The sequence below is a fragment of the Phycomyces blakesleeanus genome (genome assembly GCF_001638985.1).
Source record: "Phycomyces blakesleeanus NRRL 1555(-) unplaced genomic scaffold PHYBLscaffold_5, whole genome shotgun sequence".
Classification (NCBI taxonomy): Eukaryota; Fungi; Mucoromycota; class Mucoromycetes; order Mucorales; family Phycomycetaceae; genus Phycomyces; species Phycomyces blakesleeanus.
In genome coordinates, this window is record NW_017265138.1 from 2,542,959 (window position 1) to 2,559,881 (window position 16,923).

Below are 16,923 nucleotides of genomic sequence, written 5' to 3' on the forward strand. Positions count from 1 at the left end.
ATTCAATCAAATAATAACAGCTTCTCGGTATGCTTTTAGCTTATTATATAATGCTTATCTAATATCATTTTCAATTTTTTTGATACTTTAATGAAATCTATCAAATCCAGAACTAAACAATAAATATGACCAAAAAAAACGTTTTGCTTAATATTGCAAATCATCTTGAGATTTGCGATATGAAAAAGAAAAAGCTGTCTATGAGTAACCCTCAATTGGCTGACTGGGCAAAGAAAACCTTTGGCCTTCAGAAAGCTCCTGATGCTTCTACAATCTCGAAGATTTTGAAGAGAGGAGACCAGGGCTTGATAATGCAAGCCAACGTAAAGAACAGAAAGCGTGTTAGAAAGGAAAAATGGCCTGTATGTAATATATCTCAACATTATGCATTTTTGCTCTATATAAAAAATAAAATTAATCTTATTATATTGTCGCATAACTATAGCAAATCGAAGAAGCAGTGATTCTTTGGATCAACATTGCTGAAAATAATCAGATTCCCATCACTTGGGAATTGATTAAGACTAAAGCTACTATTTTTGCTGAAAGAATAGGCGTTAAAGATTTTAATGCTTCTCAAGGCTGGATGGAGAAGTTTGGAAAGCGTCATTATATCAAGATGAATCGAATTCATGGTGAGGCTGGTTCAACAGACATAGAGTCGCTTCAGATTGACAAGGCTGCTATCAAAGAGAAGATAGAGGCTTATAGTGCTTGTGACATCTATAACTTTGATGAAACAGTACTTTTCTATGCCGCCCCACCAAGAACAACGATTTCCTGCCAGAAATTTTCTGGTTGGAAGGAAAATAAGAAGCGGCTTACAGTAGGCCTTTTGTGCAATGCCGATGGAACAGACAAGTGGTCTGACATATTGATGATTGGTCATGCAAGAAGACCAAACTGTTTTAACAAAAACAACAAAAAACAAGAGGCAGTAGATCATGGATTTTCTATGTATCATTACAACAGTAATGACTGGATGACACGATCAATCTTCCATGTTTTCCTCCATCGCTTTGATCGTTCAATGAAAGCGCAAAACTGCAAAGTGCTTTTGATCCTTGATAATTTCTCTGGCCATATAGTAGATTATGCGCCTACAAATGTTGAGCTTCTTTTTCTGCCTCCAAACACCACGTCCCATCTTCAGCCATTGGATGGTGGTATCATTTGGGCTTTTAAGGCTTATTTCAAGCGTAAACAGTATGCCAAGGCATATCAGTATATTGGCATGATTCAAAATGACCAACAAAATAAGATTGGGGCCATTGATAAAATCTTTGAAATTGATCAATTGTGGTCCATGAAATGGATAAGAGAGGCTTGGGAATCTGTCTCAGCAAAGACTATTGAGAACTGCTGGAATGCAACAATCTTTCACTTCATTGAAGACAAAGATAGTGAAGGTATTAGTAAAACAATTTATTGGTTATAATAGTACTATAATCTTTCAATTCCACTTTCTTAATATTCTAAATATAATTTATAGATGTAAACCAGGCTATGATTCAGCAAAGTCTGGCTGAAAAGGTTCTGGTCGAGGGCTTGGAAGAAACCCTAGACAAGATTGCCGGATCAGATCTTCTGTCTCTTGAAGATTGTCCGACCAGCGAATCAGATCCACTCTATGAGAGACAATGCACTCATAGAGTGATCAATGAGAATGAGATCGCTGACATTGTCATGAAAGAGTATGACGCAGACGACAATGCAGCCAACAACAACAGCAATGAAGAAATTGCTGAAGTGGAATCAGCAGTTCCTTTCAAGAGAACTTATTCTGCTTTGGAAAAGTTTGAGTGTGTTTGCACGCTTTTGGATATCTTGGAAGACGAGGATATTGACAGAGACTTCGTCAGTAAGGTTGAAGGCCTTAGAAACAAGTTCCAGAAAACCGCGAACTCAAAGCAAACTAAAGTAACCAGCTTCTTTAAGTCTTTTTAAAATTTATTCTTTTTCAAATAAAATAAAAACAATTTTCTATAAGAAATATATTTTTCTTCATTTAAAAATAGAAAAAAAAAGTTAGCAGCCAAGTACAGTCAAAGCTTGATTTCGTAATATGTTTGTAAATAGTAACAATTGCAAATAACAATAAATAGTAATGACAGATAGAAATAATAAAATCTACAATAAAAACTTTTATAACAAACAAATTAGAATTATATTTATATTTTTCAAGTGAATAATCTTTACTAAACAATTAATAAATGAAACTTAATCAAAATATAGCACATATAGTTTTATTTTATTTCTGAAAAAAAAAATGAAAAAAAAATTTTAAAACAAGTAAGCTAGATGACAACTTGATAACCCAGTGTTTGGCATGAAAACTTAACGCACTTGACATTGATGTCAATTACAAAATCATGAAAAGCTAGAATTAAAAAAATTTAAACCAAGCTGTAACTATATTGCTCTCGTCTGATTGGCTAATTTTTTTTCTTTAAGGATTCAAGGCCAAAAAATTTCGTGAAAGTGAAATTAACGAGAATCGTGAAAGTTAAGCCCTATTTTTCGAGTTGGGTCTTCAGAGCCTTGAAATTATCGAAGCGTGAAATTAAAGGGGCGTGAAATTATCGAGGGACCACTGTACTTAATGAAATTGGATCAAAAAGCATCAAACATTTTACACCAAAAAAGCAAGAGCCTACAAAAAAATATTACCAAGTCAAAATGAAAAGGGTGATATTCATAAACCAAAAGTAACTTTCGAACTAAATATATATAAACTGTTATCATGTTTTGGATTATATTATCTTATATATGTTATTATTATTATTCAACACACTGGCACGCACCAGAAGCTACTCCCAAACTATATACATATATGAGCCTCTATCATATTTTGGATATACTATCTTGTATATTTTATTATTATTATTCAACACACGGACACACACCAAAAGCTACTCCCAAAATATATATATATACGAGCCTCTATCATATTTTGGATACACTATCATATATATTTATTTTCCTTTTATTCAATATACGGTTACACACCAGAAGCTACTCCCAAACTATATATATATAACCTGCTATCATATTTTGGGCTTACTATCATATATTTTTCTTTTCTTTTATCCAACACACGCACATACGCACACTCGCACACTCGCCCAATTGTCTACCAATACAATTGCTGCACTGATACAAAATATACATATTGTCTATTTCTTTTTGTGTCTTTTTACAACCTAAGGATTCTACTCGATAATTCGGACAGAATGCACTTTTTTGTAAATTGGTATTACCAATTGGTTGCGCAGACAGCTTTGTGTATCCCTAAGCTAAAGGATCATAGCAGGGTCCATTGACAGGGATACTGTTACCCATACATAGGTTGAAAGACCGTCTTGTGATCACTTACAATCGCCCAGAGAGGACGGTATATTAAAGTGGCCTTCACTGCGCCGTAACCAAAATAAAATAAAAATTCTATTTAACGATGGCGTCAATCCTCTTCCTACATTCCCTCCATCCCGCCATCCCACCATCCCGCCATCAACTTTACAAAACTACCAGAATCGCCACCACCAACAATATTATTCTTTTATTTTATAATCACTGAAAAATAAAAATCGAAATAATGGCCATATAATAAAACCTCAACACTCGGAAGTCATATACAATATTTCTCTATACCTGAAGTGTTATATGTCACCATTCTCAGAGCTGACCTTCAACTCTCCAAGTCATATAGTATTCATACCACCATAATTCCGACACCTTCTTCGATCCCAATGACGCCATTCAATTCCGTCCCATCCCATCTAATTCCATCCCATCGGACATAATTTTCAAAGCTCACGCCTTTCAGTATACTTTTACGCGACTGGGTCTAGACCAAGCGGACGCCACCTAACAAAAAGTCTCGCGATGTTAATCTCTCGTCATTAGCATGCGCCATGAATGTCAAAACTCTGTCAGACTGACTACTCACACGGACCACCCACACGGACCACCCACACGGACCACCCACACGGACCACCCACACGGATCACCCACTCACACCGCCCACTTCTCGCCCATATAAAAAATACACTACTATTAAAACTTGATATTTTTAAATAAAAAATAAACTCATATTATTTTTCTCACGCATTGTTTTATTCAGTTTTCTTCTAATAATAAAGTGTTTCTCTCAATCATTTGTAAAGCAGACATTGTATTTATGGGCAGACAAAAATGGTTTAAAAAAAAAATTTTATTAATATTCAAATATATCGTCAGAATCTTAGTTCACCACCTATAAAGGCGGATCCATCCTCCACAGGGCGTAGACCTGTCCTGACTTCGTGGAAGAGAACGGAGTGGGGAGGAGATCGGGAACGCTGGGGTGTGAGGCTAGCTATGGGCTTAAAAAATAAAAGGTGAACAGGGAACGAAACTATCAATCTAAGCTAAGCTAAAGGGATAAACGAAAGCTATATCTAAAGACTACCCACTACGTAAACTAACTAGAGAGGGGAAACTAAACTACCCCACACCCACCACACCCACCACACCCACCACACCCACCACACCCCCCATCCACACCACACCAACACCCATCCATCCGACACGCCGCTGATTCACATAGAAAAAAGGTCAAGATTAGTATATCTATAGACTATACTACTCCCTCAACACAAATGAAAAGGAAATAATAGACTTACCATGCACAAGAGGAAAACAGAGATGGTCTGGCTGGCACTCTTACTAAATAACTGTGAAAAAATTTTATGCTTTCGTCATTAGATGATGACATAGCAGCATGCATAGAAAATTGTAGATCAATGGATTGATTGCTCTGACTAGAAGCAATATAAAGACTTTCATTTTAAAAACCCGAATTTCTTATATGGCTACCCATTTTCGTGAATTGATTTTATATAAAAATTTACTTGACACATATGTTATATATTAATATATTATTTCTTAAAAGAAAGGTTGTAAAACTGTACCACTTTAGTTGGAATATGAAAGAGAAAGTGGTCCATATATATATATGTATAGACTATAAGAGCATATCAAGAGACTCTTTATATTATCCCAGCTTTTTATTAAAGCAAGTCTCATAAATTAAAAATATTATTGACATGTTTAAAATGCAATTAGTTTTTTTTTTATTTACCGAATTGCTATAGTCGATAAGAGCAGATATCTAGTCTTAAATTATATATATAAATGTATTACAAGAGAACTAAAAGTTTTCACAACTGGGCATAGTAATATATAATATTGAGAGTATCGGGTTTTTATATTAGATAATAAGCAAATATAATAACAAGAATGTTTTAATAAAACATATAAGAATAAAAGGAATCTATACTTTATATAAAGGTTTTGATATGGAATATATATCATAGAATTAACTTTTAGTTATATAATTAAATGTTATGAAAGAAAGAAAGCGCATATAGAAAAAAAAATTATTCTGAACACTCTAATAAACTGACATCATGTTCATCGCACTGCTTGAGATCTTTATTAGAAATAGATCCACTAAGAAAAAATTGGCAATTCAACTAATGATTATAAAGAATGCTTATAATAGCTTTTAAAATCACTCTCTGAATCGCTCCTTTTTTGTAGTGATATAATATCTTACTGAAAATTATATAAACTAAATAGGAATTAATTTAATATGTTCTTATAACAGTTTGATCCACGAAATAGCTCGATGGATCATTAACTATCGCATTGTTTTTTTCTTTTTATTAATATATTAAATGTGTGACAGATACTATATATATGTCTTTTCTTTAATCCACCACACACACATACGCACACTCACCCAATTGTCTACCAATATATTGGCTGAACTGGTACAAAATATACTTGATTGTATGTTCCTTTTATATTTTCTTACAAACTAAGGATTATAATCCATAATTCGGACAGAATGCACTTTTTTGTAAACTGTTATTACCAATTGGTTGCGCAGGCGGTTTTTGTGTATCAATAAGCTAAAATAACATAGCAGAATCAATTGACAGGGATACTGTTCCCCATACATAGACTTAAAAACCGCCTAGTTCTCACTTACAATCGCTCAGACAGGATGATATATTAAAGTGGCCTTCACTGCGCCATAATCATAACAAAAAAAACTTTTTTTTACGGTGGCTTGCATCCTCCTTCTACATTCCCCCATTCATCCATCCCGTCATCCTTTTTGAGAATATTCATTCCTTTTGGGAATCGTCATTCATATAATATTACATCTCATAGTAGACAGAAGTCGGCCCAGTATAAAAATAAAACATATGTATGATTAATAAGAACTACAATTTCAGTTAACCAATAAAAACCGAATATGTTATATCAGCAATATGGTCCTGTCCGGATCGGCCGCCTATTGAGCTCGATCTGGACTGAAGGGATATTTCCAGCAATCTTGGGCCGTCGGAATCCAGAAGATAATAATATCGTAAAAACATATATGCTAGTAATAATAGTTTTGCTTTCTTATAAATATATAGCTTGTATCATACCTCTCTCAAATAATTCCAAAATTGTTCATATATCCTGTCTCCTCAAGATTCTAATTAAAATTAGATTGGGTTTAATCTATAGATAATAATACAAGATATATTGGAATATACTTCTATAGCCGATTTTTATTCCACGGTATATATTTACAAATCATTCACAATCGCATTGTTATTTATATTTTTGTTAATACTTTTAATGTATGATAGAAGCTATATATAATAATATAATTTAAACTATGTTTTCTAGTATGTTTCATAAATAACACACTATCCAGATCCATACACATTCTTCTATAATTATACTTAATGAAATTGGATCAAAAAGCATCAAACATTTTACACCAAAAAAGCAAGAGCCTACAGAAAAATATTACCAAGTCAAAATGAAAAGGGTGATATTCATAAACCAAAAGTAACTTTCGAACTAAATATATATAAACTGTTATCATGTTTTGGATTATATTATCTTATATATGTTATTATTATTATTCAACACACTGGCACACACCAGAAGCTACTCCCGAACTATATACATATATGAGCCTCTATCATATTTTGGATATATTATCTTGTATATTTTATTATTATTATTCAACACACGGACACACACCAAAAGCTACTCCCAAAATATATATATATACGAGCCTCTATCATATTTTGGATACACTATCATATATATTTATTTTCCTTTTATTCAATATACGGTTACACACCAGAAGCTACTCCCAAACTATATATATATAACCTGCTATCATATTTTGGGCTTACTATCATATATTTTTCTTTTCTTTTATCCAACACACGCACATACGCACACTCGCACACTCGCCCAATTGTCTACCAATACAATTGCTGCACTGATACAAAATATACATATTGTCTATTTCTTTTTGTGTCTTTTTACAACCTAAGGATTCTACTCGATAATTCGGACAGAATGCACTTTTTTGTAAATTGGTATTACCAATTGGTTGCGCAGACAGCTTTGTGTATCCCTAAGCTAAAGGAACATAGCAGGGTCCATTGACAGGGATACTGTTACCCATACATAGGTTGAAAGACCGTCTTGTGATCACTTACAATCGCCCAGAGAGGACGGTATATTAAAGTGGCCTTCACTGCGCCGTAACCAAAATAAAATAAAAATTCTATTTAACGATGGCGTCAATCCTCTTCCTACATTCCCTCCATCCCGCCATCCCACCATCCCGCCATCAACTTTACAAAACTACCAGAATCGCCACCACCAACAATATTATTCTTTTATTTTATAATCACTGAAAAATAAAAATCGAAATAATGGCCATATAATAAAACCTCAACACTCGGAAGTCATATACAATATTTCTCTATACCTAAAGTGTTATATGTCACCATTCTCAGAGCTGACCTTCAACTCTCCAAGTCATATAGTATTCATACCACCATAATTCCGACACCTTCTTCGATCCCAATGACGCCATTCAATTCCGTCCCATCCCATCTAATTCCATCCCATCGGACATAATTTTCAAAGCTCACGCCTTTCAGTATACTTTTACGCGACTGGGTCTAGACCAAGCGGACGCCACCTAACAAAAAGTCTCGCGATGTTAATCTCTCGTCATTAGCATGCGCCATGAATGTCAAAACTTTGTCACACTGACTACTCACACGGACCACCCACACGGACCACCCACACGGACCACCCACACGGACCACCCACACGGACCACCCACACGGACCACCCACTCACACCGCCCACTTCTCGCCCATATAAAAAATACACTACTATTAAAACTTGATATTTTTAAATAAAAAATAAACTCATATTATTGTTCTCGCGCATTGTTTTATTCAGTTTTCTTCTAATAATAAAGTGTTTCTCTCAATCATTTGTAAAGCAGACATTGTATTTATGGGCAGACAAAAATGGTTTAAAAAAAAATTTTATTAATATTCAAATATATCGTCAGAATCTTAGTTCACCACCTATAAAGGCGGATCCATCCTCCACAGGGCGTAGACCTGTCCTGACTTCGTGGAAGAGAACGGAGTGGGGAGGAGATCGGGAACGCTGGGGTGTGAGGCTAGCTATGGGCTTAAAAAATAAAAGGTGAACAGGGAACGAAACTATCAATCTAAGCTAAGCTAAAGGGATAAACGAAAGCTATATCTAAAGACTACCCACTACGTAAACTAACTAGAGAGGGGAAACTAAACTACCCCACACCCACCACACCCACCACACCCACCACACCCCCCCATCCACACCACACCAACACCCATCCATCCGACACGCCGCTGATTCACATAGAAAAAAGGTCAAGATTAGTATATCTATAGACTATACTACTCCCTCAACACAAATGAAAAGGAAATAATAGACTTACCATGCACAAGAGGAAAACAGAGATGGTCTGGCTGGCACTCTTACTAAATAACTGTGAAAAAATTTTATGCTTTCGTCATTAGATGATGACATAGCAGCATGCATAGAAAATTGTAGATCAATGGATTGATTGCTCTGATTAGAAGCAATATAAAGACTTTCATTTTAAAAACCCGAATTTCTTATATGGCTACCCATTTTCGTGAATTGATTTTATATAAAAATTTACTTGACACATATGTTATATATTAATATATTATTTCTTAAAAGAAAGGTTGTAAAACTGTACCACTTTAGTTGGAATATGAAAGAGAAAGTGGTCTATATATATATATATGTATAGACTATAAGAGCATATCAAGAGACTCTTTATATTATCCCAGCTTTTTATTAAAGCAAGTCTCATAAATTAAAAATATTATTGACATGTTTAAAATGCAATTAGTTTTTTTTTTATTTACCGAATTGCTATAGTCGATAAGAGCAGATATCTAGTCTTAGATTATATATATAAATGTATTACAAGAGAACTAAAAGTTTTCACAACTGGGCATAGTAATATATAATATTGAGAGTATCGGGTTTTTATATTAGATAATAAGCAAATATAATAACAAGAATGTTTTAATAAAACATATAAGAATAAAAGGAATCTATACTTTATATAAAGGTTTTGATATGGAATATATATCATAGAATTAACTTTTAGTTATATAATTAAATGTTATGAAAGAAAGAAAGCGCATATAGAAAAAAAAATTATTCTGAACACTCTAATAAACTGACATCATGTTCATCGCACTGCTTGAGATCTTTATTAGAAATAGATCCACTAAGAAAAAATTGGCAATTCAACTAGTGATTATAAAGAATGCTTATAATAGCTTTTAAAATCACTCTCTGAATCGCTCCTTTTTTGTAGTGATATAGTATCTTACTGAAAATTATATAAACTAAATAGGAATTAATTTAATATGTTCTTATAACAGTTTAATCCACGAAATAGCTCGATGGATCATTAACTATCGCATTGTTTTTTTCTTTTTATTAATATATTAAATGTGTGACAGATACTATATATATGTCTTTTCTTTAATCCACCACACACACATACGCACACTCACCCAATTGTCTACCAATATATTGGCTGAACTGGTACAAAATATACTTGATTGTATGTTCCTTTTATATTTTCTTACAAACTAAGGATTATAATCCATAATTCGGACAGAATGCACTTTTTTGTAAACTGTTATTACCAATTGGTTGCGCAGGCGGTTTTTGTGTATCAATAAGCTAAAATAACATAGCAGAATCAATTGACAGGGATACTGTTCCCCATACATAGACTTAAAAACCGCCTAGTTCTCACTTACAATCGCTCAGGCAGGATGATATATTAAAGTGGCCTTCACTGCGCCATAATCATAACAAAAAAAACTTTTTTTTACGGTGGCTTGCATCCTCCTTCTACATTCCCCCATTCATCCATCCCGTCATCCTTTTTGAGAATATTCATTCCTTTTGGGAATCGTCATTCATATAATATTACAACTCAAAGTAGACAGAAGTCGGCCCAGTATAAAAAGAAAACATATGTATGATTAATAACAATTACAATTTCAGTTAACCAATAAAAACCGAATATGTTGTATCAGCAATATGGTCCTGTCCGGATCGGCCGCCTATTGAGCTCGATCTGGACTGAAGGGATATTTCTGACAATCTTGGGCCGTCGGAATCCAGAAGATAATAATATCGTAAAAACATATATGCTAGTAATAATAGTTTTGCTTTCTTATAAATATATAGCTTGTATCATACCTCTCTCAAATAATTCCAAAATTGTTCATATATCCTGTCTCCTCAAGATTCTAATTAAAATTAGATTGGGTTTAATCTATAGATAATAATACAAGATATATTGGAATATACTTCTATAGCCGATTTTTATTCCACGGTATATATTTACAAATCATTCACAATCGCATTGTTATTTATATTTTTGTTAATACTTATAATGTATGATAGAAGCTATATATAATAATATAATTTAAACTATGTTTTCTAGTATGTTTCATAAATAACACACTATCCAGATCCATACACATTCTTCTATAATTATACTTAATGAAATTGGATCAAAAAGCATCAAACATTTTACACCAAAAAAGCAAGAGCCTACAGAAAAATATTACCGAGTCAAAATGAAAAGGGTGATATTCATAAACCAAAAGTAACTTTCGAACTAAATATATATAAACTGTTATCATGTTTTGGATACATTATCTTATATATGTTATTATTATTATTCAACACACTGGCACACACCAGAAGCTACTCCCGAACTATATACATATATGAGCCTCTATCATATTTTGGATATACTATCTTGTATATTTTATTATTATTATTCAACACACGGACACACACCAAAAGCTACTCCCAAAATATATATATATACGAGCCTCTATCATATTTTGGATACACTATCATATATATTTATTTTCCTTTTATTCAATATACGGTTACACACCAGAAGCTACTCCCAAACTATATATATATAACCTGCTATCATATTTTGGGCTTACTATCATATATTTTTCTTTTCTTTTATCCAACACACGCACATACGCACATACGCACACTCGCCCAATTGTCTACCAATACAATTGCTGCACTGATACAAAATATACATATTGTCTATTTCTTTTTGTGTCTTTTTACAACCTAAGGATTCTACTCGATAATTCGGACAGAATGCACTTTTTTGTAAATTGGTATTACCAATTGGTTGCGCAGACAGCTTTGTGTATCCCTAAGCTAAAGGAACATAGCAGGGTCCATTGACAGGGATACTGTTACCCATACATAGGTTGAAAGACCGTCTTGTGATCACTTACAATCGCCCAGAGAGGACGGTATATTAAAGTGGCCTTCACTGCGCCGTAACCAAAATAAAATAAAAATTCTATTTAACAATGGCGTCAATCCTCTTCCTACATTCCCTCCATCCCGCCATCCCACCATCCCGCCATCAACTTTACAAAACTACCAGAATCGCCACCACCAACAATATTATTCTTTTATTTTATAATCACTGAAAAATAAAAATCGAAATAATGGCCATATAATAAAACCTCAACACTCGGAAGTCATATACAATATTTCTCTATACCTGAAATGTTATATGTCACCATTCTCAGAGCTGACCTTCAACTCTCCAAGTCATATAGTATTCATACCACCATAATTCCGACACCTTCTTCGATCCCAATGACGCCATTCAATTCCGTCCCATCCCATCTAATTCCATCCCATCGGACATAATTTTCAAAGCTCACGCCTTTCAGTATACTTTTACGCGACTGGGTCTAGACCAAGCGGACGCCACCTAACAAAAAGTCTCGCGATGTTAATCTCTCGTCATTAGCATGCGCCATGAATGTCAAAACTTTGTCACACTGACTACTCACACGGACCACCCACACGGACCACCCACACGGACCACCCACACGGACCACCCACTCACACCGCCCACTTCTCGCCCATATAAAAAATACACTACTATTAAAACTTGATATTTTTAAATAAAAAATAAACTCATATTATTGTTCTCACGCATTGTTTTATTCAGTTTTCTTCTAATAATAAAGTGTTTCTCTCAATCATTTGTAAAGCAGACATTGTATTTATGGGCAGACAAAAATGGTTTAAAAAAAAATTTTATTAATATTCAAATATATCGTCAGAATCTTAGTTCACCACCTATAAAGGCGGATCCATCCTCCACAGGGCGTAGACCTGTCCTGACTTCGTGGAAGAGAACGGAGTGGGGAGGAGATCGGGAACGCTGGGGTGTGAGGCTAGCTATGGGCTTAAAAAATAAAAGGTGAACAGGGAACGAAACTATCAATCTAAGCTAAGCTAAAGGGATAAACGAAAGCTATATCTAAAGACTACCCACTACGTAAACTAACTAGAGAGGGGAAACTAAACTACCCCACACCCACCACACCCACCACACCCACCACACCCACCACACCCCCCCCCATCCACACCACACCAACACCCATCCATCCGACACGCCGCTGATTCACATAGAAAAAAGGTCAAGATTAGTATATCTATAGACTATACTACTCCCTCAACACAAATGAAAAGGAAATAATAGACTTACCATGCACAAGAGGAAAACAGAGATGGTCTGGCTGGCACTCTTACTAAATAACTGTGAAAAAATTTTATGCTTTCGTCATTAGATGATGACATAGCAGCATGCATAGAAAATTGTAGATCAATGGATTGATTGCTCTGATTAGAAGCAATATAAAGACTTTCATTTTAAAAACCCGAATTTCTTATATGGCTACCCATTTTCGTGAATTGATTTTATATAAAAATTTACTTGACACATATGTTATATATTAATATACTATTTCTTAAAAGAAAGGTTGTAAAACTGTACCACTTTAGTTGGAATATGAAAGAGAAAGTGGTCTATATATATATATATGTATAGACTATAAGAGCATATCAAGAGACTCTTTATATTATCCCAGCTTTTTATTAAAGCAAGTCTCATAAATTAAAAATATTATTGACATGTTTAAAATGCAATTAGTTTTTTTTTTATTTACCGAATTGCTATAGTCGATAAGAGCAGATATCTAGTCTTAGATTATATATATAAATGTATTACAAGAGAACTAAAAGTTTTCACAACTGGGCATAGTAATATATAATATTGAGAGTATCGGGTTTTTATATTAGATAATAAGCAAATATAATAACAAGAATGTTTTAATAAAACATATAAGAATAAAAGGAATCTATACTTTATATAAAGGTTTTGATATGGAATATATATCATAGAATTAACTTTTAGTTATATAATTAAATGTTATGAAAGAAAGAAAGCGCATATAGAAAAAAAAATTATTCTGAACACTCTAATAAACTGACATCATGTTCATCGCACTGCTTGAGATCTTTATTAGAAATAGATCCACTAAGAAAAAATTGGCAATTCAACTAGTGATTATAAAGAATGCTTATAATAGCTTTTAAAATCACTCTCTGAATCGCTCCTTTTTTGTAGTGATATAGTATCTTACTGAAAATTATATAAACTAAATAGGAATTAATTTAATATGTTCTTATAACAGTTTAATCCACGAAATAGCTCGATGGATCATTAACTATCGCATTGTTTTTTTCTTTTTATTAATATATTAAATGTGTGACAGATACTATATATATGTCTTTTCTTTAATCCACCACACACACATACGCACACTCACCCAATTGTCTACCAATATATTGGCTGAACTGGTACAAAATATACTTGATTGTATGTTCCTTTTATATTTTCTTACAAACTAAGGATTATAATCCATAATTCGGACAGAATGCACTTTTTTGTAAACTGTTATTACCAATTGGTTGCGCAGGCGGTTTTTGTGTATCAATAAGCTAAAATAACATAGCAGAATCAATTGACAGGGATACTGTTCCCCATACATAGACTTAAAAACCGCCTAGTTCTCACTTACAATCGCTCAGACAGGATGATATATTAAAGTGGCCTTCACTGCGCCATAATCATAACAAAAAAAACTTTTTTTTACAGTGGCTTGCATCCTCCTTCTACATTCCCCTATCCATCCATTCCGTCATCCTTTTTGAGAATATTCATTCCTTTTGGGAATCGTCATTCATATAATATTACATCTCATAGTAGACAGAAGTCGGCCCAGTATAAAAATAAAACATATGTATGATTAATAAAAATTACAATTTCAGTTAACCAATAAAAACCGAATATGTTATATCAGCAATATGGTCCTGTCCGGATCGGCCGCCTATTGAGCTCGATCTGGACTGAAGGGATATTTCCAACAATCTTGGGCCGTCGGAATCCAGAAGATAATAATATCGTAAAAACATATATGCTAGTAATAATAGTTTTGCTTTCTTATAAATATATAGCTTGTATCATACCTCTCTCAAATAATTCCAAAATTATTCATATATCCTGTCTCCTCAAGATTCTAATTAAAATTAGATTGGGTTTAATCTATAGATAATAATACAAGATATATTGGAATATACTTCTATAGCCGATTTTTATTCCATGGTATATATTTACAAATCATTCACAATCGCATTGTTATTTATATTTTTGTTAATACTTTTAATGCATGATAGAAGCTATATATAATAATATAATTTAAACTATGTTTTCTAGTATGTTTCATAAATAACACACTATCCAGATCCATACACATTCTTCTATAATTATACTTAATGAAATTGGATCAAAAAGCATCAAACATTTTACACCAAAAAAGCAAGAGCCTACAGAAAAATATTACCAAGTCAAAATGAAAAGGGTGATATTCATAAACCAAAAGTAACTTTCGAACTAAATATGTATAAACTGTTGTCATGTTTTGGATATATTATCTTATATATGTTGTTATTATTATTCAACACACTGGCACACACCAAAAGCTACTCCCGAACTATATACATATATGAGCCTCTATCATATTTTGGATATACTATCTTGTATATGTTATTATTATTATTCAACACACAGACACACACCAAAAGCTACTCCCGAAATATATATATATACGAGCCTCTATCATATTTTGGATACACTATCATATATATTTATTTTCCTTTTATTCAAGACACCGGTACGCACCAGAAGCTACTCCCAAACTATATATATATAACCTGCTATCATATTTTGGGCTTACTATCATATATTTTTCTTTTCTTCTATCCAACACACGCACATACGCACAAATGCACACTCGCCCAATTGTCCACCAATACAATTGCTGCACTGATACAAATTATACATATTGTCTATTTCTTTTTGTGTCTTTTTACAACCTAAGGATTCTACTCAATAATTCGGACAGAATGCACTTTTTTGTAAATTGGTATTACCAATTGGTTGCGCAGACAGCTTTGTGTATCCCTAAGCTAAAAGAACATAGCAGGGTCCATTGACAGGGATACTGTTACCCATACATAGATTTAAAGACCGTCTAGTGTTCACTTATAATCGCCCAGAGAGGACGGTATATTAAAGTGGTCTTCACTGCGCCGTAACCAAAATAAAATAAAAATTCTATTTAACGATGGCGTGAATCCTCTTCCTATGTTCCCTCCATCCCGCCATCCCACCATCCCGCCATCAACTTTACAAAACTACCAGAATCGCCACCACCAACAATATTATTCTTTTATTTTATAATCACTGAAAAATAAAAATCGAAATAATGGCCATATAATAAAACCTCAACACTCGGAAGTCATATACAATATTTCTCTATACCTAAAGTGTTATATGTCACCATTCTCAGAGCTGACCTTCAACTCTCCAAGTCATATAGTATTCATACCACCATAATTCCGACACCTTCTTCGATCCCAATGACGCCATTCAATTCCGTCCCATCCCATCTAATTCCATCCCATCGGACATAATTTTCAAAGCTCACGCCTTTCAGTATACTTTTACGCGACTGGGTCTAGACCAAGCGGACGCCACCTAACAAAAAGTCTCGCGATGTTAATCTCTCGTCATTAGCATGCGCCATGAATGTCAAAACTTTGTCACACTGACTACTCACACGGACCACCCACACGGACCACCCACACGGACCACCCACACGGACCACCCACTCACACCGCCCACTTCTCGCCCATATAAAAAATACACTACTATTAAAACTTGATATTTTTAAATAAAAAATAAACTCATATTATTGTTCTCGCGCATTGTTTTATTCAGTTTTCTTCTAATAATAAAGTGTTTCTCTCAATCATTTGTAAAGCAGACATTGTATTTATGGGCAGACAAAAATGGTTTAAAAAAAAATTTTATTAATATTCAAATATATCGTCAGAATCTTAGTTCACCACCTATAAAGGCGGATCCATCCTCCACAGGGCGTAGACCTGTCCTGACTTCGTGGAAGAGAACGGAGTGGGGAGGAGATCGGGAACGCTGGGGTGTGAGGCTAGCTATGGGCTTAAAAAATA

General features: G+C 33.8%; 3 protein-coding genes across 3 annotated transcripts; 2 read left to right on the forward strand and 1 right to left on the reverse strand.

Moving 5' to 3' along the window:
• Window positions 1-574: 574 nt before the first annotated feature.
• Window positions 575-1,438, forward strand: PHYBLDRAFT_109572 (Homeodomain-like DNA binding domain-containing transcription factor; the record flags this gene model as incomplete). The annotated part of the gene is made up of 1 exon (XM_018428120.1): window positions 575-1,438. A coding segment is annotated over one exon (864 nt), but the record flags the coding sequence as incomplete, so codon positions are not given.
• Window positions 1,439-8,384: 6,946 nt separating this feature from the next.
• PHYBLDRAFT_180391 (hypothetical protein) lies at window positions 8,385-8,949 on the reverse strand (the record flags this gene model as incomplete). The annotated part of the gene is made up of 3 exons (XM_018438306.1): window positions 8,385-8,558; window positions 8,698-8,768; window positions 8,858-8,949. The coding sequence occupies 3 exons, from the start codon at window positions 8,947-8,949 to the stop codon at window positions 8,437-8,439; spliced, it is 285 nt and encodes a 94-aa protein (XP_018295284.1). The 3' UTR covers window positions 8,385-8,436.
• A 3,090-nt stretch (window positions 8,950-12,039) lies between these two features.
• PHYBLDRAFT_142746 (hypothetical protein) lies at window positions 12,040-12,951 on the forward strand (the record flags this gene model as incomplete). The annotated part of the gene is made up of 4 exons (XM_018430860.1): window positions 12,040-12,150; window positions 12,235-12,303; window positions 12,609-12,748; window positions 12,840-12,951. 4 exons carry the CDS (start codon window positions 12,040-12,042, stop codon window positions 12,949-12,951), a joined length of 432 nt encoding a protein of 143 aa, XP_018295285.1.
• Between the last annotated feature and the right edge of the window lie 3,972 nt (window positions 12,952-16,923).